Here is a 22,785-nt window from a genome sequence, read left to right on the forward strand (position 1 = left end):
AGGAGGAGCTAGAGGGGTTTTGCACCAGTTTTACTTGTGGTAGACTAGCCAGCCCCTCCTTTGTTAAAGGAGACGCACTCACACCATTCAGGGAGTGGCACACACACCACCTGAGACTTTAACTGCTAGGACTGGAGTCCCTTTGCAGCGGGCAGCTCCACTGAGCCGATGGGTGCCCCTTTTCAACTCTGCTCACACACACACTCACTGTTGGGCGCTTTCTTTTCCCCCCTGGCTTGACCCTAGGTTTCCTGAAGCAGAGTCTCTGATAAAATGTACACCAAATGAATTGTACCCCAAATTGATTGGTACAGCAGTGAAGACAGCTCAAGCTGGGTGCCTCTGGAGAGGGACCCTGAAAAAAGAAATCCCTGAGTAATTATACCCTTAAAATTTAAATTCCCCTCCCCTCAGGAGGCAGTTCAGACCAATAGTAGTATCTGGGTCTGGGGTATTCCTGTTCTTCATTGGGTCCTTTCCTTGTCTCTAGGTGGGCCAATTCTTCTCTTATCTCTAAGGTTGTAACTTCTGCTAAGGTTGAAGCTTTCTTATCTTTCTGGTTTGCACTAGTTTCAGGGGTCTTCCTTCATGTAGCCAAGTAAAAGTTCAGAGTAAGGTCAGTGAATCTGGGTGACAGTTCACAGCTTGCGGCCTAAGGCTTCAATAAGCCTTGATACTAATGCTATGTATTGGATTCCATTTGGGCTAGAAAGTGACTACTACAACACCTTTGCCATACAAGTTAAGCAAAGTAAATTCTCTTCACTGTATCCCTATGAGATAGCACCTTCTGTGCGCTATTCTGCCTGTACCAGGCACTAATGCTCTAAAATTAGATAGGAAAGCTTTCTGATGAGAAAACTAACTTCCCCATCTCTTCAGCCCTGTAAGGTAGTATGGAGACAGTCATATGTGGTGAGATTTTATCTCATTTTCAACAGGGATTGAAGTAATTGAAGTTAAAATAGCCATGTGCCTTCTCATCCAAAATTTGATGTGAAAAAAATCAGGGAACCTTGTATAGACACCTGGGCAGCTCTTGTCAGCATTGCTGTGACTGTGTCTAGAAGCCATGTGCAGGGAACTGGACTTTGGGCTGGAATCAAGTGTTTTCAGTCCCTTAGTTTTGAGGATTAAAGAGGTAAGGTTAATGTCTAAATCTGACAGTGTTTACTTTTGGATGCTGCTGTCTAGACTACCAGACTGCTGAGAGGGTCTTCTGCATATCTTTTTCTGTTACAGAGAAGATACCCTGAAATCAATCGAATTAACAGTTGATCATTCTAACTTCAGTTCTTATTTAAAACAAACAAACAAAAACCTTTAAAAATGTAAGAGTGGTGAATTATGAAAGCCTGTTCTAGCAAACAAATCTGCACTCGTATCTGGCCAGGTAGATACAGGAATGTGTATGCCTGTATGCTTACTAATATTAAAAATTTACTGTACAGTTTCCATGTTTTTCCTACTGCTCATTAGCTCAACCTAATGATGCTTGACCAGGACACTTAAAACTGTTCAAAGTCAGATTCTGTGAACTACATGAATCCAGTCCCTGCCATGTGCTGTTCTTGAAAATGGGCCTACAAGCAGCACAATCCTTTCAAAGACTTCTCTATAGTTTTAGGCAAGCATCTATACAAAGTTGTTGGGGTTTTAATTCCTGGAATGAAATTCCTGGAAGCAATTGCAAGCCACCTATATATACTGTTACTCTACAGATTCCTTTTACATTTTTCATTCATACCTTGACACAGTGCTTTAGCATAATATCACTGACCATCTTCCAGAGGTTAGAATATTGATAATAAAATAACTGGATCATGCCTTAGAGAGTGAAAGAGACACAAAATTATCAAAGGGGAAGTAGCAACTCCTGAAATCATCCTACTCCACCAGGAGGTGGTTCAGGACAATCAAGGATGCCCCATTTCCAGCCTAATTCAATCACTGCTGTTCCTCCTAGAGATTTCCACTGCAGGACAGGATTTTGTGGAGTTTAGCACAGTACAAAGGTAACATGAGAGCTCGCAATTCAACAGACTCTCCATTATTGCTGTTAAATTTTTATCGCCTTCCCATGCTTATTCCTGATCTGAGTCAAAGCTCTGCATAAATACCTAATGCCCACAGGTGGATAACAAGTCACAGTCCATGTCCTGGGGAGTTTAACAGCTGATCTGACTGCATATGAGGGAGAGGGAGGAGAGGAAGATAAGTAAAACAGGACCTCTGTTTTTCTGAGAGTAGCTGCATGCTTACTGAATTGGTTCAAATCGCAAGTACATTTTGAGAGGCTTCTGTGAAGATCAGCAGCCACCTGCTGCTGGCACCTATCCCATCACTTGGAAGGTCTCAGCAGCATCCTGGTGCAATGACTCTATGGGAGGGTGAAGGGGGGCGGTCAGGGAAAAAATGGGCAGGGTGCGGGAATCGGTTTGTCACCTTTTTGGCTGAGGTATGTGTTTTGTAAGTGTAAGAGGCTCAGTGAACAGCTGGGAGAAGGTCTCTTGCAGCAGGGCCTGAGTGAGCTTGGACAAAAGGTGGGGCGTAGGCAGTGCACTCTCATGGGTGAAGCCCGTGCCATAGCTGGCACAGTTCTTCCCTGTGTAGCCTTCATAACTGCTTTCTTGGGTAGCAGCTGGGCTGGACGTAGCCACCCCATCTGTGCTTTGGTAAAGGGTTCTGCATCAAGGAGATGCAGAACCCAAAGCCATTTGGCAATGGGACAGCTCGTGGAAACTACATGTCATTATTTCCTTTCTACTGACATACCAAACACTGATTTGAAGATCTTAAGCAGTGTTACAACTGTCACTGACTGCATCCTAAAGGAATCCTAATCGTTGCAGAAGCTAATCAGATAGGCTTGCTTTTGCCAGCAGACATACTGGAAAGAAAAAAACGGCTTTCCCTGCAATGCCAAAATGGCCGTAAGACCTTCTGAAACCCTCATAAGGAGATTATCTGCAGTGACAGTGCTTCTGTCTCGGTAACACCATTGCTATATTTTAGGGGTGAGGGGGAAATAAAAACTGACGCTCTGGAAGCTGCAGAGCTAAATAAAAAATTAATAAAAATTATGCAAGAGCTAGGCATGAAATAGAGTGAGGCACTTTCACAGCACTGGCTCTCTAGCTGCTGTTGCAACCCTTGTTGGACCCGCTTCTGCTGTTAGTGGGGAATAAAACCCTCATGAGATTAAGATGACATCTCAGCTGTCTGCTTATGTGAAGTTGTGTTCTCCTCCTCCTGTGAGATTCAGCTGACTGCAATGTATATCCCTGTCAGAGCTTCTTTCCATCATAGCTCATATAGGGCTTTTTTACTCCAAATTGAACATCCAGTCCTTACAGCTAGGAAAAATACTTTATTCAAGCCTGATAAACTTAAAAAAAAAACAAACAACCCCAACCCAAAACAAACCAGTGCTCCTGGAGCCATGCCATGCTTCCTTGGTAGTAAAAATTTGAAATGTCTTCTACCTAGATGGGAGTCCTATTTCCTAAAGGTCTTATCTTACAAAAAAATGTTTCAAGTAAAGGTTAATTCAATTGGTGCAGCTCCTTCAGGCTGGTACTTTACTTCACCAGAATGCCTGAGATCAGCTCTGTAACCACCTAACTGAATTAATGATATTGAATGCATTTTTACTGAAATCTGATCCAAACATGGGAGGGTGGAGGGGGCAACACTGCTGCATGACTATACTAAAGTTAGAGCCATCGATATTCCATGCTGGCATGGCCTGTCTGAGTGCTGAAGCTGTGAGGGGACATGGGGAGGGGGGGACTACACTTGAGAAACTGAGCATGGAAATAAGTGGGGTGGGGAGAGAGGACCTCCAGGTTCTCTACATTTGCACCCTGGACTTCTGCAGCTCTGCAGGAAGCAGGAATATGAAGCTAATGGTCACGCTGTTCTCTGCCACAGCAGGGCAAGAAGTTACTGTCACAGACTATCTCCTCCCCATTTGGGACCAGGCTGCAGTCAGTTACCATCACATTCCTGATTGAGCTACAGAAACCCAGGCTGGAGTTTGGGTTTTTTTTCAGTTGGTTGGTTTTTGTGTTTGGCTCTTTATTTCATGTATTCATTGCAAGTGTGAGTCATCATTTCTCCACCACATCAGCTTCAGAGCAGACGGCTGCCCCGGCGCCCAGTGACTCCACACACAGCTGATGAACTAGCTCCCTCTCCTAACCTGCTGCCACCCCCGTTGTGGGAGGCAGAGCCAAGGTGCTGCTCTGTGCCACCTATTTCCAGCTCAGGGAGCCTGGCAGAACCAGGAGGAATCAGAGAAGCCCTGAGCCATCTCTGACCAGCCTTGAGGCAGCTTGCAGAACAGGAGGGATTTATTTGCTTTGCCCAGATCGGGCTTTTTGCAACGAAGCGCCAGTCTGTGACTACAGATTCTAGGTAATATTAATAGGGATAAAATATACGACTTTATCCTTTATTCCTACCTTTATTTAGAGCTTTTTTTTTCCGTCAACTCCAGGCTCCTTGCTTAGGCAAAGCTTCCCTAAGTGTCAGCCTGAGGTGCCCAGCAAATTCCCTCACACAGAGCCCGGGAGCGGCGGTCATTTCCCGCCGCCAGGTGGCAGGCAACGACACACAGAGGCGGGAAAAAGGCGGGTCGCCGCCCAGAAAACCCTATGGCAGCCTTGCCGGGACGAGTTTTCACTCCCAGTTACCACAAACTTCAGGTTATCCTATCAACAGACCAGTATCGCTTTTGAAGACCGCAGGGCTGCTGTATGTTTAGGAAAAAAAAAAAAAATCTGGATGGATTGAAGCAAGAGGTGTTCCCTGGCTGCGCTGGGGGAAGTCATCTCTCCTTAAAACTTTTAAAAACTTGTTAAAACTGCCAAAATCCCACGTGGTTTCCTAAACATTATAAAAAGAGACTTTGGTATTGAAGAATAGTAAAGAACAAGAATAAAGCTGACTGTGCTGCAGCAGCCAATGCTCTTACTCTAAAAGATTATAAAATCACTGGGTACAGCTTCATGTTGCGCTTAATCCAATTTAACTGCAGGACTTAAACCCTGGGCGTGAAACCCTGCCCTAAGAAGCAAAGCCACAAGCAGGTTTAGGGGGGAGTTTTTGTAACGGAGCAAAATATCAGCCAGACAAAGCAAAATTGGCTCCTGTGGGCACAGCAGATTCATCCCCGGAGAAAACAGCAGCATGTTAAATACAGGGATGTATAGACACTCCAGCAAAAGATTATTTTGGACACAGTGGACACAGAATTTGAGCTCAATCTACACTTGGTCCTGACAGACTAAGGATGCACAGATTGCAGATTCCTGCCTCTTGGGTGACTCCCCAAGCTGTTAATCTGTTGTACAACCACTCAGCAAGGCCCCTGCCTTTAAAAAGAAAGCCACAACCACCACATTTGGTAGGGGCCACAGCTCTCTGAGATGGCATTTGGTGAGGCCATGCCAGCTAGATACGGTCCATTAAGGGAGTTTGCTGGAAGAGCATCTCATTCCTGAATGACATTCAGTTTTAGATTTCTCCTAAACACTGCTCTTTTCACACTGATGTCTTCTCAAGCGTATACAGAAGCAGGTTTTTTGAGCTATCCCACAAACTTTAGGGTCAAACTCGGACATGCTTAGGAAACAGCTTTGGGTAGAGGGCTGTTATAGTCCTTGGGAGGGCAACAAGGAACCTCCATAGCCTGTGGGGCTGCAGATGCTGCTGCTGCAAGGGCTGAGAGGATTGTGAGCAGGGTCTGGATGGCCCCTCAGGCAACTGGTCTTGAGGAGGTCTTCAAAGCAGAAGGGATTTGCAGTGAATTGTGACTTGGATGGGAGAGCTTTGGGAAGTAGGACTGCTAGGAGGAGAGATTTGGATTACCCTAGCGTCGCATGCTGAAATAGTCTGGGAAGGGCTGATGTGGGAGAGTTTGGGACGCCGGGTACCAAAGCTTTGGGATGGGAGGGATTAGGAGAGTCACTGGATGGCAGCTCCCGAGGCACTTCTAACCAGATCTTCAGGTTGGGGCCAAGGACCTGTGTGCAAGGACTGGTGCACCCTGATTCCTCTCCCCAGAGGTGCTCCTCCTTGGTCTGTCCTCCACTGTGTCTGCCGTATGGAAAGCAGAGGAAACTTCAGCTCAGGATTGCTGTAGGGGAGAGGTGTGGTTTCCAGCTCAGCTTAAGTTAATATGAAACGATGCCAGCGCTGAAGAAGGAGGTGGTCACTGGGAGGGGCAGTCTTTGAGCAGTTAAAGCCTCTAACGATGCTGCGCCCGCATCCTCACATGGACTTCTTGGAAGCCTGGAATTTAATTTTAAAGGTGAACTGAAATGCTTTAAAAATAATCTCTACAGAAGTTGGTTAAACACCCAAATCATTAAATACAAACACTTCACATGTATAAAAATCACAGATACACATATCTGAAAGTGCTTTTTTCTTTGTTTAACAGCCAGAACATAACTAAATGGTCTGGTGTTTCTGCTGGAAGAATGACATAAAAACACATGGTAAAACCTCAAGCTGTAATAAGGAACAGGTTAACATTTTTATTTTAGTTTCATAAATACAAAATGCAAGCATAGAACTGCATTACATTCTTTGAGAAAATTGCTCATGGAAATAAGTCAGTGGCTATAGCGTCAGCCTCTATACAAGTGAGAAAGGAAGATGTGCCATGGGCTGAGGAGCCTATGTACTACCTCCAAACAGCAGAAATCAAAAGTCCAGTGAAGTTGATGAGAATCTTTCCACTGATATCCGTATGCTTTGCCTGAGCCCTTCAGTGCACATAACTACAGCACCTTTCCATGTCTGATCCAGGCACTGGATGAGCTGCTCAAGGGAAGGGCAGGGAAGGTCATGATTTGCACCAAAGGAGTTTGGGAGGAAGGTGCAGCTGGGGGCAGGATATATTCTAGGTGCAAGAAGCAGAACGAGCAGAACTGAGAGTATGTGTAAGACAATCGCAGTATTAAGATAAGAAACTAGAACATGATCCAGGAAGAACACAGACTGTCTAGGCAAGTTCTGCACACTGAGTGTAGCAGAAATTTGCATTTAACCCAGGTAAGTCAGTATACAAAGCATCTAGCACGGTCATCTCTGTATTTCTTGCTGTATTCAGAAAATACAGATACAGTACAGATAATTCTTGGTAGCAGATTTGTGGGTTTATCTGTGTATTTCTCACTTAGACCTCATCAGAAAATAAATGTAGATTTGTGGCCTTCTGCAGTTCCCTCTGATCATTTCTACGAGCAGCTATGGTGCTGAGACAAATCCCTCTGCTATCAGGAGACAGTGGGATGGGAAGTCTGCAGCTCTGCTACTCCATTGCAGTGTTAATATGAGCCCACAGCCCATAACTCCCCCTGTAAAGTTACTTCTGAGCAGGGAAGAACACCGGTGCTGATGCAGAGCAGCAAAATCTGCTCTTCTTTGCAAGTAAAGCATCAGGTACCCACTATCTCTGCTGGAAGAAGAGATATATTCAGTCCAAAATCCCCAGGAAGCCTGCTCTCATGAAAAAATGGGAGGAAAACCGAGCTGGCAGCTGTAGAAGCCAAAGGAGCTTTGGGATCTAGCCAAAGGCCTGGTGCAAGTGGGAGGCTGCAGCAGATTTATGTGAATGAAAGGAGGTCTGCAGGAGGAGGTGGAAGATGGCTGGAGCATGTCAGAGCACTGTGAGCACTACAGGAACTTACTGGGTAACTACTTTTAGAAGGCTGTGGGATGGGAACGATGGGGAGGGTGGGAAGGCACATGCACAGGATCTGCATTTTTGTGGGGGCACAGTTATTATAGGCTGTAACTGTCCCACACACATACTTAGTGGGGATGATCGTAGGTTCGAATGTTAGAAAACAGCTTACAACCTGTAATTTATTTATTTATACGGAAACCTTCCCAAAATAACAAACTCACAGTTTTGGGGCTATCTGTGATTTCTGGCTTTTCACTCTTGGGTGTTAAATTTTGGGGCTGGGAAGGCTGCAGGCTGGTGTTCCTAAGTACCGAGGGTCTCTGATAACCTAGCAAAGAGGTGTAGTGGCAGCAAAGTCATCCCTCCACTGTTTGCTTCTGTACCTGCTCTGCAAAGACCAGCCGCTCCGGATACACAGCTCTGGGCTCAAACCATAGGCAGGAGCATTCATTGCTGCAAGTTGAGAAAGTGGATTTTGTGGTATGAAAGAGCTGGAGCCAACATCCTACTCCATACAGGACATTCTGGATGGAGTTTCACCTTCTACCTCATCTGAGCTAACTGCGGACTACCAGTGAATGGGATGCTCTGGCCTCCCTCCCTCCCACACACATGGTGTCCCTGCTGCATGACACCCAGCGACTGCTGCCACAGGAGACTAATCCAGCAGGATGTGGATGCATTTCCCATGGGATCAGTGAACTGATCCAAATCACCATGCGAGCATGTGATTGCTAATGCAAGGACGGGAGCCAGGGCTGGGAGAAAGGAAGAGCAGGATCAGCACTTTGGCAGCAGACTGCAGTTAAATTGAATTAAGCACAGCATGAACCTGTACCCTAAAAAACCCACCACATCGCAATAGTTTTCATTTGTTACCAACACCCGAGACTGACAATCAAAACTTGCAGGAATCCATATGTTTTTGTGTTCAACAGACGAATACAATACCCTTCTGTCAACACAAGATTTTACAGGTAGCTTCTGGTATATCATGAGATTAATGAAGGGTAAAATGTGATAATTCTTGAATTAAAATAGTGAAATAGTGCAGTCGATGTAAGATCACTACTTATCAGTTATCAATGAGATATAGTGCAAGTTTTTCTGCCAGGACAACTGTAGCCTGCAAGCAAACATTTTAGATTTGTGATGACATGGCCTGTCTAGGGACATAGTTATAGGTTAGAGTGTCTCATCACGGTTACAGGGTCACCCTTAATGGATCCATTTAGTCTGGAGATTTTGCTAGTCTGCTGTGTACATAGACATTAATCTGAGATAAGAACTGATGTCTCCGTTATAAAATGTGAAATGCGAGAAGAAGATAGAGAAGGTATGTTTCCTTCTGTTTGCGTATGTTTGGTTTGTGTGACAAGGGGCTAAGAGAAAGGTTTATAAAAAGCAAGATTTAATGAAATGATGCTCTTCAGGAGCAGAGGCACAGTGCAGTGTAATCAATCTCATGTTTCTTAATGAGCTCTAGGTCCCCATCTAATTTTAATTGTCTGCCTGGAATACTAAAATACTTTCAGGCACTTACGTTCTGCTCATTATTAATAAAGGGCATACAACACGCAAGATGTTTCTTCCATTTCCTGCCTCATCCCAGCTTATCCATTATGATTCTCAGTACTACGAGAAAGTGAATTTTCTCCTATTAACAAGAATCTCAAAAACCTGCAATTTTCTATGAACGATATGAAGTACATCACTGCAGTAAGTGAAATATATATAGAACAGCATGTTTTATACAAACATAGCAAAATACTGGATTTTTTATTTGGGGAACATAATTTAATAGCCAATTTTTTTGCCTTCAGCATTCACGAGACCTAAAGCAGAATGTCATTGTTTGAACTTCAAACTCTGCTTCTGTAATAGACAAAATAATTTTCTGACAAGATGGCTTGTTGAACCAGAACTTAAATGCACAGCTGAGTCTAGTAGTAGAAGGCAATCTGTATGCTTTTGAAGCTATGTAAGCTTCTTCTGCTGGCATAAATACACGGCTGCAGGGTTACCCATGGCATGTCGAGAGGAGGAACGGCTCCAGCATGAGCTTTGTAGAACGGATCCCCTTTCCACCAAAAACTGAAAACCAAAATTTTCAATTTTTGGTGGAAACACAGAAAACCCCAATATTTTGTAGGGGTATGATCCTCACAGAGTTTGAAAGCACACTAGAAACTAACCTTGTAGAGCAAACACAATTAAAGGCAGGGAAAATGTCAGTCCTGGACAACACAAGGATATGTTTTGTTATTAACAGGGAAATGTGCATTTCTCCTTCAGCACAGTAGAAGAATGTCCAAATATGGGTGTTGTAAATATCCTTAACAAGGCCTTACAGAAAAGAGGCTTTCTGGGCAAACTTATAAAACATGAAATAGCTAAATCAGTGGATGAAAACCCACAGATATAATTATAGTTCATTTCTGCACACTGAGTCATCCTGACTATGGGTTCTTATTTCAGAACAATGCCCAGTCCTTTCTGCTCTACTTTCTGAGAGGTATCCTCAAGCAGGGACTTATTCTTCCACAGATGAGCCAAGGAACTGGACATGGGCAGGAATTTTTTTTTTTTTAAATATATGTAGTGCTAAAAAATGTTTCCAAAAAACTGCTGGAGGGTGTAAATTCCTGTATCTCAAAGGCAGTTTTGGTTCAGGACCTCATAAGCAGTCTCACACCATAAAGTCAGGCAGACCATTTTAAATCTTGATGGTAAAGTTCTTGATGGAGAGTGTAACGAGAGAGTGGAACAGCCGGTAAGTAATTTATGAAGTGCAGGAAGAAAGATACAGAGGGCAGCCTGGGGAATAAGCCTCTTATACCTTGCACAGCTGTAGGGGAGGGATGAAGAGGAGTCTGATATAGGGAGTCCGTTAGCTAGTCAGTCTCCCAGGAGGGTCAAGGCTGCTTGGAGTTATTGCTGGTTGACCTCCATATGCTGTTCCAGCAGAAGGTGAGTCCCCAGGCCCGTGGGGTTCAGCTGTGCTTGTTTCTCTCACAGGGAGAGAAAGGTGAGAGCAGGGAGCCAAGGGTGACAGCGAGGCAGGACTCCTACCCATCCAGCACAGACACATGGCACCCAAGCGAGAGGCTCAGAGCAGGTCTGAGGGCGGTCACCTGGGTCTGCTGAGAGTCCAGATCACCAGTCCACAGTGATGAGGCAGGGCTGAGGGCCCCAGCACAGCTTCACACAGCCCTTTCCCACCTCGCTCTTGCCCTGCAGGCTGCTGCCAGGGTTTCAGAGCAGCCCTTCAGCCCAGCTTGGAGGGTGAAGGGCTGCAGAGCCTCTGAGTGCATCCAAGGCCTGGGCACCAGCGTGGGGACAATTCAGAACAGGTAATCTGTGGTACGCCCCAAGGCTCTCTTAGCCTTATTTATTGGAAAGGATTAGCATTTTTTCTTTTGATCTCAACAAATATTTTGGTGGAGGAAGAGGAGAGATCTTGGAATACAAGTGAATAAAACAGTCTTAGTTCAACCTCTATTATAACTATGTACTCTTCAATGGAGCTCCCTTCGGTTATGATTAACCATCCTTCCTGGCCGAGGAAATCCCACTCTGCAACAAGCACTAATGACAAGGGTGAAATACGAGCCAACTGCCATTTCCACTTCTGCATAGCTCACTAGCAGACCATATACCCAGCCTTGTAGCTTGCAAATTCTAGTGCAGTGTTCCCTACCAACCCCCCGTCACTGAACAAAATCCCTTCAGCCACGTCCCATTTAACCAAGGGCAAAGTAAACCCGAATAAAAATCTTCAGTGTCAGACACACAGCATTTCTACCCAATTCAGAAATGGATGCACATTTTTGTTTCTGAACTGTAGGCAAATAAACCTTTAGCTTGCAAATATATATTATTTAAACTTTTAAAAAAAGTTTCTAAATGGTAATGTGCCAATTCAGCTATAATTATGATATCAATTCAGTAATATGAGGGTTTAATCCTGTCCTCATCTAAGTCAAAAGAGCAGATTCTGAGAGCTTATTTCTTCTCATTCAGAGAAATTCTGTTTCTGATGTCAATATAAAACCACATGAAAAGGGATGGGACCCATCTGGCTATATGGGTAGGCTATTGGATTATTTAACTGTTCAGACACTGTACGTGAAGCTTAAAGCCTAACCTTCTCTCTTTGACTTCCATTACTCCTTAGTGGGCTCTCCAGAGTCCTGTTATTTTTTTCTCTTCTAGTACTCTAATTTATTAAAACTTAATACTTTTTAAAATTTGTCTTAGTAAAGACTATAGATTGACATTGGGAAGCTAGGAGCAAGTTATTTCTAACATGTTGCTGTTGTACGAACAATTCTTCCATTAATTTGCCAATTTTGTAAATGAAAAAAAATATTTTGTTGGCCCCCACTACATCTCATGGCAGAGAGCTCCATTACTCATTTCTGTTGTTACCTGCTTTTCTCTATTTTAAAGTTTCTGTCTGATAGCTCTTGTTATGAGAAAATGTGTCCAGCCACTCCCTAGTCATCTTCTCCAGGCCATTCATGAGGTTACAGAACTCTACTACCCTCATGAAAAGTCTCTTTCCTATGCTGAGGAGTCATAATGTATTTAATTTCTCCATCTAGAGAATTTTTTCTGAATCTTTGATCATGGTTTTCTTCCCTTTCTGGTACCTTTTTTCTATGCTACAGTATCATTTTGGAAATAGAAGATACAGACCGTCTATAGGAGCAGCATGGATTTATAGTGAGGTATAACAATGTTGTCTCCCTTATTCTTTATTCCTTTCCTAATAACTCCTAACACAGTTTAATCTTCTGACTGATTTGAAATCAGTGACAGCCAAGATTTCCTTCTTGATTGGTAAGAACTCCAATATGTAAAGTTAAACTCTTTTCCCATATACTTTCCCCCTGTATAGTTTTCAACGCTGAACTCCCATCTGCTGGTATGTCACTCAGCAGTCACTCACTCTGAGATTCTTCTGCAACTCCTTGCACTTCATTTTAGTTTTTACCTCATGATACTTGGCAATGTGAGACTAGTTTGTCATTTCTCTTTAGTCTCTTTTCTAGGTCATTCATGGATACGCGGAGCAAGATTGGTCCCAGATGGATTCCTGTGACAGTCTACTGGTAACACCCTGCACTGTGAAATGTTTTTATTTTCTCTTTCCTCTCTAGCATCAGCTATAGACCCATGTGATGACCTCTCCTTTTATTCCCAGGACCACTTAAATTCTTTAAGGTCCATTTGTGAAGAGCCTTGTTAAAGCTGCTTTGCATTATATGATACAGGCAAGTGTCATACATTTAAAATGTAAGTGTTCAAAATGGAGCTTTACTGACAAACTATTGAGAATTTAATTTGGAGTACATAGTCCATCAGGCTACTAACAGGGTAATCAAAAAAAGGATAAGACTAGGAACCTAATATATACAGTTAAGAGAAGAAATGACACATAACATACAGGTTGTTAAAAGAGTTCACTAAGAAATTGATCAGTCAAGAAAGTGTAGAAAAAGGAAAGAGGAAAGACAAAAGATAGTGGTGGATAAAGATGATAAGGAAGCAAGAAAAAATCCAGCAACAAGCTGAGCAGTGAACAGGATGGTACTGTGATTCAGTTAATTGTTCTACAGCCCCCATGTCAAGGATGGCAGGATACCCCTGCTGCCATACAAGATGGACAAACTCAACCCTATCTGCGTGGGAGTCTAAGTAATCCTGTAGCCATACCTTACTGCAAGCAATATTGTCATGCATTCAGCCCCCTCACTCTTCTGTCTTCCTCAGGTAAATTTGTGCCTGCTACTTATTCACCATCACACTTCTCATGCACTGTATTTTGTAGACAAATGTCCCACCTGTTACAATCCACAGTGCTTTTTCTGTATTTATTTCGAGATATGATTATTTATTTATTTATGGTATATTACAAATTCTAAAAGACCTAAGGTTCTGGTGCACCTTTCTTCTTAGAAAACATCAATGGTCTCACATTGCTCATTTGAGAAGTTTCAGTCTTGGTCAGTAAGGAAAATGTTTTTTCCTCACAGGTAGTTTATAAACAGAAGTTCACAGTCACTGCCATTACAATGATGTAATTGTATTTTTCTTTTGTAACTTTTTTCTTCTATAACCAGCAAAGCAGAAAATCTCTGCATATTCAAGTATTGTTTTAAATTGAAAGCAAACCAGGTATTGAGAAGTCTACACATAAAATAAATTGAATCTGTGCATGCTGGAAACATCTGGCTTCAAAAAGATGCAAGAGAGAACCATCTTAATGATAAGACCTGTTTATTTTCTAAATCTCTGTCATTGTTTTGGGATGGCGGGCTATCATAACATGGAGTCATTCTATTTTTAGTAAAGATTTCTGCAAGAGTAGCCTTTCTTTGGAGTATAATACACATTTTTCCTCAGAAAAGGTTGAGAAAAAGAGGAAAATTTGCAAGGCTTCTGTTATTTAGTCTGTGGGGATGGAGCTGAAGTTTAGACTGAAAGATTAGCATTTACAAAACTAACAGCTAATAGAAACGTTCATTATTTTAAGATTACATTCAAAACTATCTTGGTTAAAATTTCTTCAAGTCCAGGGGAGAAACTGGAAGCGTATCAGAACATAAGGTACAGTATACAATACAGAAACTGACAGAAAGACATTCTAATACATTTTTCTGACTTCATTAGAACTTAACTTAGACTAGTATCTGGTTTATGACATAGAGTTTGTATTTTGAATCTGCCCCTTTGTTTACATGTATGTAAGAAGTAAATGTGCTCATAGAGCTTATTCCACTGGCTCAAACAATCATTTTTCAGGCGCAGTCTCTTGTTGAAGACGTAATGCAGAACTCCCAAACTCTGAGATGAAATAAATCCATGATCTTTACTCAATGACGGCATACAAGCAAGAGAAAGATCTCACAGTGGCCCTAGGCTAGGAGCTTACTTCAGAGCAGCTAGCACATGGTAACGTTTTTGTGCTTATGAGCCTTGGGCTAGAGAATCTACAAACTAAATGTAGAGAGGGAATTAGCCAGATAAAACATAAACAACTCTAGCAAATTGTTCCTTATGAAATACGGAATGTCAGGCTATAGGCCAAATACAGGGAATATAACATTGTCAAGTTCTTAAGGGTTTTGCACGGGGCCAGGGTTTCTCTTGTGTGGGGGAGACTCGACTGCTGACCCATTCTTCTTCCATTTAGAAAGTATTGTAAAAACATGACTGTCATTTTGGTTCACTGCTTTTGCAACTTCTGACAGGAAGTCAAATACGTTCCTTATGAAAATTATTTAAGTCCCAAAGAGTATACTAATGGGCAGAAAATAATAGCTTTATACCTTTCATAATACAAAAGATAAAACTTATTTTTATACCTTTTTTATTTTCACTCTGCACTGAATGCGCAACTGCAGAAAAAGTAAAGCAGCTGATAAAATCTGTATCCTAATGACTATATAGAAAAGAGCAAAAATGAGGATTTTTAATATTATGTGCAGTAGCAAAAACTCAATGGTATTCACGGGACAAAGGAAAAGGTTCACTTGTAGCCCATTGACTTTCTCCCTAGCAAGCTAAAAAAATTTACTGCAAACAGTGGAGCAACCATGGAGATAGTAAAGATCTACTTTTTTTTTTTTAAAGAAGATTGCAAAAATGCTTTCGAAAACAATCTAAATAGAAAGTTTTGATATTGCTTCTTGTGACTAATTTAATTTGACTTTTGACTGAGGTAAAACTCAAATGAACGGTTTTACATTTCTTGGAAAATGACATACCAGTAAACAGCAGAAACATTTTCATATTTCCTGAAGTTAAAAACCCCATAATTTAAACTCCATTCCAGCATTAAGGAAACTAGCAACTCCTTCATGAACAACTAGTAAAAGAGTTCCAATAGTTCAATTTTCTACACAATTTCTATCCATCATCCTTTCCCTGTTTCACTGTACTCAAGAGCTGGTATATTTATTCTAATTTCTCAAGGAAACAATCAGTGTGTGTGTACACATGCATGCCTGTATAAGGCTGTTAGCTAATTTTACTCGAGTTTGACTGAGGGGTAGAAATCTTAGAGACATTTATGTTTCTACAAGTTTCAGGAAAACAAGATCGTGTAGCATTAGCTCAGCCCATATTAGACAACAAAGAATACCATAACTATAGGAAAAACTTCAGTGGGAGTTTATGTCTAACCACGTATCAATAAGACCATTTTATATTTTAAAGCGTTTCCTGCAGTTAGGAGATTTGTATGAACTCTCTAGTGAATTGCCTACTGAAAAGTAATTTATGCTGCAGTGGATGCTCACCCCTTTCTTTAATTCAGTCGAAAAGACAGTGAACCACTGTCCTGTGGAACCCACACCCACTGGCCGCCAGGCTTCCATGATTTTAATACTTATGAAACTACCTAGCTTTTTGTGGGGGGAAAAAAGGAGAGAATCTTAGGGCATTCCATAGTGCATTGGAAATTGTGTGACGGAGCTCTTGAATCTCAGCTTAAATAGGCCAAATACAGGGAATATAACATTGTCAAGTTCTTAAGGGTTTTGCACGGGGCCAGGGTTTCTCTTGTGTGGGGGAGACTCGACTGCTGACCCATTCTTCTTCCATTTAGGAAGTATTGTAAAAACATAACTGTCATTTTGGTTTACTGCTTTTGCAACTTCTGACAGGAAGTCAAGTGCTTCCTGAAACCATATACCTCACTAGAGCGATAGCATTACTCTGACCTTTCTTAAAGCGTCCAAGTGAAGGGGAGGCAGGAAAAGGACATACCAGAAAATGTCTAGGGTTTCTGCCATCTTGATCTATCGCCTCACCCCGGTTTCCTTATTTTAAGCGAGCAACCTCCGAGCCCGACACTCGCCTCGCTTCACCTGTTCTGCTTCACCGGCAGCCGGGAAGTCGCTCTTCACGCAGGCTGCGGGAGAGGAGAGGCAGGTCTTTAACGGTGGGCTGTCTCCACCGAAAAGGCGAAGGACGAAACCCAACAAAACCCAGAAGTCCGCGGCCCCGGTCCCGGTGCGGGCCCCGCCGCCTCCCGCCCCGAGGACGATGCAAGCCCGACGCCCGGGAGCCGGCACGGCCAGAGGTGCTCAGGGGACTCAGGCCCGGGCCGGCGGGTCTCCGTACCCCACGGTACGTATGGCCGGGCGGCGCTCGGGGCCTTCCCTCTCACCGCTTCCCGCTCCCCCCGCGGAACGTATGGCCGGGCTTCCCGCTCCCCTCGCCCCCTCCCCGCCGGCCGTTAGCCCATGGCGGCGGGGGAACCGGGCGGGGCAGCGCGTGCAGGTAGCCGGGTAGGAGAGGCGGGGCAGGCGCGCGCGCGCTGCCGTTGCCTCCCGTCCCCTCCTCCCCCCTCAGGTTTGTCATCGTGTCGCCGTCAGGGCCCCGCGCGACCGTCCCAGTAACGGCCGCCCTGCGCGCGCGGCCGGGGGAGGAGGAGGAGGAGGAGGAGGAAGAGGAGGGATGAGGAGGCCGCCGTTGCATCCGTGACGGGGGCCTGAAGAGCCTGAGCTTAGGACGGCCCTTTTCCCACCGCTGGCGCACGGGCGCTGCTCGCTCGGGGGAAGGGCGAGAAGGAGGAGGACGACTCTGTGTGTGTGTGAGAGTGTGGAGATGAGCTAAGCCCTGTCCCCTGGAGCCGCCTGAGGAGACCCGGCTCCCTCCCCCCCCCACGCCCCTGCCGCCGCCGCCATGGCTCACTCCCCCGTGCAGACGGGCCTGCCGGGGATGCAGGTGAGGACCAACGGCCTCCCCCTCCCCCGCGCCGCCCCGGGCGGCGGGAGGGGCGAGCCCCAAGGGCAGGCACGGACACGCACCCCCGGCGGCGGGCGGGGGGGGGAGGGAGCGAGGAATGGGCCCTCGCTGCCTCCCCCTGCGAGTGGGGATGGGGGGGAACGGTGTGAAGGGGTGCGGTGTGTGTCGGTAAGGGGGTTCCCTGGGGTGGAGGGACAGGGCGAGCGGAGAAAATGCGTCTTCGCTCTGACTGGGCCCGGGGGCTGGGCTGGGGGGGACGGAGCGGAATCTCGTAACCCGTGGAAACGAAACGTGCTGTCAGTCCTCCGCGTAATGCCTAACGAGGTCCCTCCGCCTGGTGAATCCCTCCCTCCCTCTCTCCTTCCTCAGTAGCCTCTGTTTTGCTGGAAGTGTGCGAAGCGGAGGGGTGCGTGGTTTGTCTCCCCCTCCCCCGCCCCCAGTAGTTCTCCTCGGTGTTTTAATTCATGAAGCGAAGCGTGTCTTGATGGACGATTTTCGGTCCCGTTATTTTGACATGATTAGGGGAAGCATACATAAAAACAAGGCCTGAAAATGTTGACCTTCAGCGCATGCTGCAGTGCCCATCTCTGTGGTGCTGGCTAGTGGGAGTGCTGAGGTGGGTGTTTGGGGATCGTGTTTGGCTCCTCTGGCTCTAAGAGTTGGTTAGCTGCTCTTGTTACACAATGGAATTTGCTGGTTCTGTGTTGTAACTATAGTTTTAAAATAACTGGTGTGGTTTTCTGGTGGCTGAGCTGCCCCCCCCCCCCCCCCCCCCCGTTTTTCTTAGTCGAAATGCAAACTACTGCCAGAAAAACGTTAAGGTCATTGGTATCTGTGTGTAGTTATTCTAATGTTTCCACATCTTATTAGACACTTCCTTGCCCCAACCTCCGAAAGAAAAACTTATGAATGGCATGTAAAGTTTTTCTCAATTTATCTCCTGGATTGAAAGTTTTTGTGCTTCATTTGATTTAAGTATTGATTTACTCTGGTTCATTTTTCCATGAGTCAAGATTCAAAGTCATTACTCTTCTTGCTTTGCATAACCTGAGGATTTGGATTTAAAATGTTACATGCTTACAGGACATGAATTATATGCTCAGGCATAGTACTGGATGCCAAATAGAGTACATAGGCCCTCACTCTGAACTGATTAATTCATTGCTCTGTAGGTACTGCTGTTGAGAGTTCAAGTTCACCTTCCAAATATGAACAGTTTGCTGATTGTCGGAGACAGAGAAGTAAGGGTTTGTTGCTTTCGGTAGGGTTAAATTAACGTTGCATTTTTATCCTTTTGAAACATGTTAGAACCAAGACGACTATTTGTATGTACTTTGAAACAGAATCTGTAATACTTTAGAATTAAAAAAGTCAGATCTGTAGCTGCTTGGAAGTGAGAGAATGATGGTTATTCCAGCAACATACATGTACTACTTATGTGTGTCACTGCATGATCTCTCTAAGGACCTGTATTTTTTATTGTCTTGATTTGTTGTTTAGTTTGAAATACTGTTAGGTGTACTAAATGGGTAGATATTCAGGATTTTTGTTAGTCCACATAATTTGGGAGTTTACTTCAAATCTCTTTTTATTCAGGACAGTGTTATTTTTCTCATGAATTTTTATTGTATTATTATAAGAGTTTCTCAAGTGTGAACTTTAACAGTGTAAAAAACCCCAAAAAAACACCAAACAAAAAAACCCCAAACACCAAAGTAAAGACCTGCTGATGGGTAGAGGCATAAAGTCTGTCAGCAATGTGAATACTACTTGCTAATTTTCTGCACCCAGTTCAAGATGTCTATATCCATTTCCATTCTGTCAGAGTACATAGCAATTTTATAGTGGCCTGTTTTCGGTACAGGATTCTCTGATTTTACTTGCAGATAAATGTTCAAAGAGTAAGGTACGTACAATGTGTGACATCTACTTAAATAAGACAAAAGTTATGGTTTGGGACTTTTTATTATGTAGAAGAGAGAGAAATAGAGCTTAGTTCTCTGGGTTGTAATTAAATTGCCTAAATCACGGGACTATCTTTTCTTTTTCTGTAGTGTGATCCCTCCTCCCCACCTACCAGCTTCTGCAACAAACGGTGTAAGCACTGTCAGTGACAAGCTATGCAGCTTTCTCCTACATTCTTTGCTGTACTTATACAAGAGAGCAGTCAGTATCCTAGTGTGAACAAGAGTAACTTCTTGACCCCCCAAAAAATCACATGCAGGGACAACGCTTTATTAATGCTGTTTGGCATGAGCAGAGTAGTGTGTAAATAGAGCAGAGGAATGAAGGATTAATGTATTTCTCTCTGAACAACATATCTGATCGATATTTGAAGAGTGATGCATAAAAAGTGAGTGGGTAGAGAGTGAGCCAAAGGAATGAAAAACTGTGGAGGAAATGTAGGATGGTGCTGGAAGGCTGTCAAAACCTGAGATTCGCTGTCTGCTGCGAAGTGGGCACGTTGTAACCTGAATAAAAACAGAGTTGGGTTTTGACCTAAACTTCTATGCATGCGAATAAGCTTGGACTCAAAGTTTATGCTGCCCTTGGTTTAAGGGCTTTGCGTAGATATGAGTTTGAGTGTGTGGTGTGAAGGTACATCATTACTAAACTGAGAGTGTGTTGTCTTCTTTCTTTATGCTTTATAGAATTGGCTTGGGGAAAATGCTTGTTTGTCTGTAATGCATGAGATTTCTGCAAGGGTGGCTTGGAGTAAGTGTATATGACCTTGATTTTCAGACTGGCCTGCGTTTCAAGGCTATGGTAAGCTTCTTTATGGAAGCTATATTTTAAATAATAAAGTACTGTGTGTGTAAATTTATGGTAAGGGTGCTTGGTGAACTGTAATGTATTTTGAAGCATGTTAGGAGTGTGTTGGACCAAAAACCTCAGGAAATGTAGGCTGGCAGAGAAAATGATGAAGCTGCAGAACACCGTACTGCAGTACATCAAGCTGTTGGATGTGTGGCAGCAGCCAGTTTTAAGGTAATCTTTAACAATCAAATGCTAAAATGAATAGTGATTAAATGTCTTTCTCCTCTCTTTCCCCACTTAAAATGTTTTGGGGTTAAGATGCATCTGGTTTGCTTGTATTTTTCTTTGTTTCTGAAGTTAGAGAACCAGAAAAGCAGTTTTTTACCCTAGCTATTCTGTGTACTTCTAACTGTGTAGAATAGATTTTATTAACCTACTTTGGAATGAGCCTTATATTATGGTAATAACAATAAGATTACTTTAAACTCCTGCTGAGGAGAGATATATGGCTCCGTCAGCTTCAGATCCCAGACAAGTGAGAAAAGCCCACAGGTGGTTTGCCTTTTTGGAGTTAGCCATGTTCAGGCAGTACAGTGCCACAGTTAGAATGGATCTAGGTATGACTTCTAGTTGTAATTCTAGGTACTTCCATAGTAAAGGTAATTAAAAGTTTCAGGTGAATAAGAGTTTCAAATACACGTCTGTGGCATAATGAACACTGATACTGTTGGACTGCAGAGCTACTGATTAGAAATAGTTATTGTTGCTTTCTTTTTTTCTGTTTCGGTCTCCTAAAGGGGGAAAAAACAACCAAAAAAACCAACCCCACCTAAATGCCCTGAAGTCTTTATGCCCCCCCCCCCCAAGAATTTTCTGAGGTTTATTTGTATTTTTAGGTGTGCCCATATGTCAGCTTCATAAAATTCCTAAGGTGCTTTTAAAATTCCATCATCTTTAAGCCAGAGCCTCTTGTGTGTGATAAAAACCTTTCTTTACCTTCCTCTCTTCAGTTTTTTGGTAACAATAACAATGTTTATGCAGCAAGTTATTTTTATTCATTCTTCATCGTTATTTTCAGTACAAGAGCTACAGGTTCTTCATCCAAGATGTGAATAAGCATCAACATTCACACTGTCTTGCTTCAGGAAATGTTAAAAGTTTAACTAAATTTAAGTGGCAACTTGACAAATAAACAGAAAAGAAAGGTTGTTAAGTATAAAGGCATAATTTCTGGCTCAGAAAGTGTCTGACCTGTCAGTTTGCTGGAAACTGGAAGAGTTTTGGGAAATACTGCTATTTACTTGTCTGTTTGTGCACTTTTCCCGAGTTGTTCACTTTTGACTGTTGTAGGAGAAGTGTCCTTGCCAGATCCTCTGGCCTAGAGGATCCTTTGTTCTGATCCAGCATGGCTGTTCTGTTGTTCTTACGCACTATATATATATATTGCTGTCTTCCCTGTTATAACTCACTCTCCTTTCACAGTTAACTGTTGTAACTATTTTATGTGTGAGCTCTGTTTTTGGTGATTGCAAAATATTACGTTGCTAAATCAAAGGCACTGGAAGGGCCACGTAGCCTCTGTTGCCTTCCATTTGCAGCTTCTGTGTAGGAGATTAATTTTCCCCAATCTGAATTTTTTTTGAAAGTTTGTGCTCACTGTTACTGTTTGAGTTAAGTTTGATAAATAGTTTGCAGTAACTTATGGCACTTAATTATTTGAAAGATCCTTGGACCATTACGATCATGGCTTATCTGTTTTAAAATATGCTGGGGGTAGATGTCGTGATTCTGTGGCATATTACAAGCTCAGTCCTTGGGTGCAAGGACAGAACAGTTTTAATTTGTGAAAACAAAGTCAGCATCTTCTCGCTCTGTAGGTCAAAGGCTGTTTCAGGGCTATGTAATAGATATATGGAGCTGTTTTAGAGAAGTCAACTCTTATCAGCAGTAGAACTATTGATACTGGGAAGTCATGTGTAGCAACTTCTAGTGAAAATGTGGATACTAAGCTTTTTTTCTCATACACTCCCAAAATCTTGCTATTAAGCATGTGTGGAGGAGTTAAGAGTTCGTTTCCTTTGGACATGATGCTATGGGTGATTTCTTGCTGTTGTGCTTTACCTAACTTCCTAGGAAGTCATTGTTGCAGGGGGAAGCTTCAATTTGGGTAATGTTATTAAATCCTAGTGCTGTTAACTCAGACTGTACAGTTAAAATGATAGTGGTTCCGTTTTCTCAGTCTTGAAGCTTCTTTGTTCTTTCTTTCTGTGGCCTTTGCAGGTCCTTTTCTACTAGGTGGAAAATAACTGGTAATTAACTGTAATATAGACTGCTCTGTCTTTGGGGAGCAGTTTGAGGTACTCAGTCTGTTAGTTTTTTGGGTTGACCTCATCGCTTCATGAATAGCTGAAGGATTTTTTTAGGACAGCTTTTTAGAATAAAGATTGACAATAGTGAATCCTTATTTTTTGTGAATATCTGTGTTACATTGAAACATAGAAAACTGAGAGCCTTCTGCAGTGTAACTCTATAGAAAGGGAGGCTTGAAACAGGAAAATTTTGGG

General features: G+C 43.2%; 1 protein-coding gene and 1 long non-coding RNA gene across 7 annotated transcripts in view; one reads left to right on the top strand and one right to left on the bottom strand.

The window, feature by feature from the left end:
• Nucleotides 1-4,437: 4,437 nt before the first annotated feature.
• Nucleotides 4,438-16,619, bottom strand: LOC142421706 (uncharacterized). Its single transcript, XR_012778955.1, has 2 exons — nt 16,481-16,619; nt 4,438-6,297 (listed from the first exon to the last, which is right to left on the bottom strand). It is a non-coding gene; the product is annotated as an uncharacterized LOC142421706 (long non-coding RNA).
• A 20-nt stretch (nt 16,620-16,639) lies between these two features.
• Nucleotides 16,640-22,785, top strand: part of STK24 (serine/threonine kinase 24) — a 64,869-nt gene continuing 58,723 nt past the window's right edge. For 2 of the 6 annotated variants that reach the window (XM_075526650.1, XM_075526656.1), the window contains exon 1: nt 17,168-17,443. In XM_075526650.1, the coding sequence (XP_075382765.1) occupies nt 17,402-17,443 (42 nt within the window). In that variant the 5' untranslated portion in view covers nt 17,168-17,401. Of the gene's footprint in view, nt 16,844-17,167; nt 17,444-17,874; nt 18,085-18,773; nt 18,790-22,785 lie in introns of those variants that run through there. The other 4 variants (XM_075526632.1, XM_075526666.1, XM_075526641.1 and 1 more) reach the window with 4 other exon arrangements.

Source organism: Mycteria americana, chromosome 1 (assembly GCF_035582795.1).
Source record: "Mycteria americana isolate JAX WOST 10 ecotype Jacksonville Zoo and Gardens chromosome 1, USCA_MyAme_1.0, whole genome shotgun sequence".
Classification (NCBI taxonomy): domain Eukaryota; kingdom Metazoa; phylum Chordata; class Aves; order Ciconiiformes; family Ciconiidae; genus Mycteria; species Mycteria americana.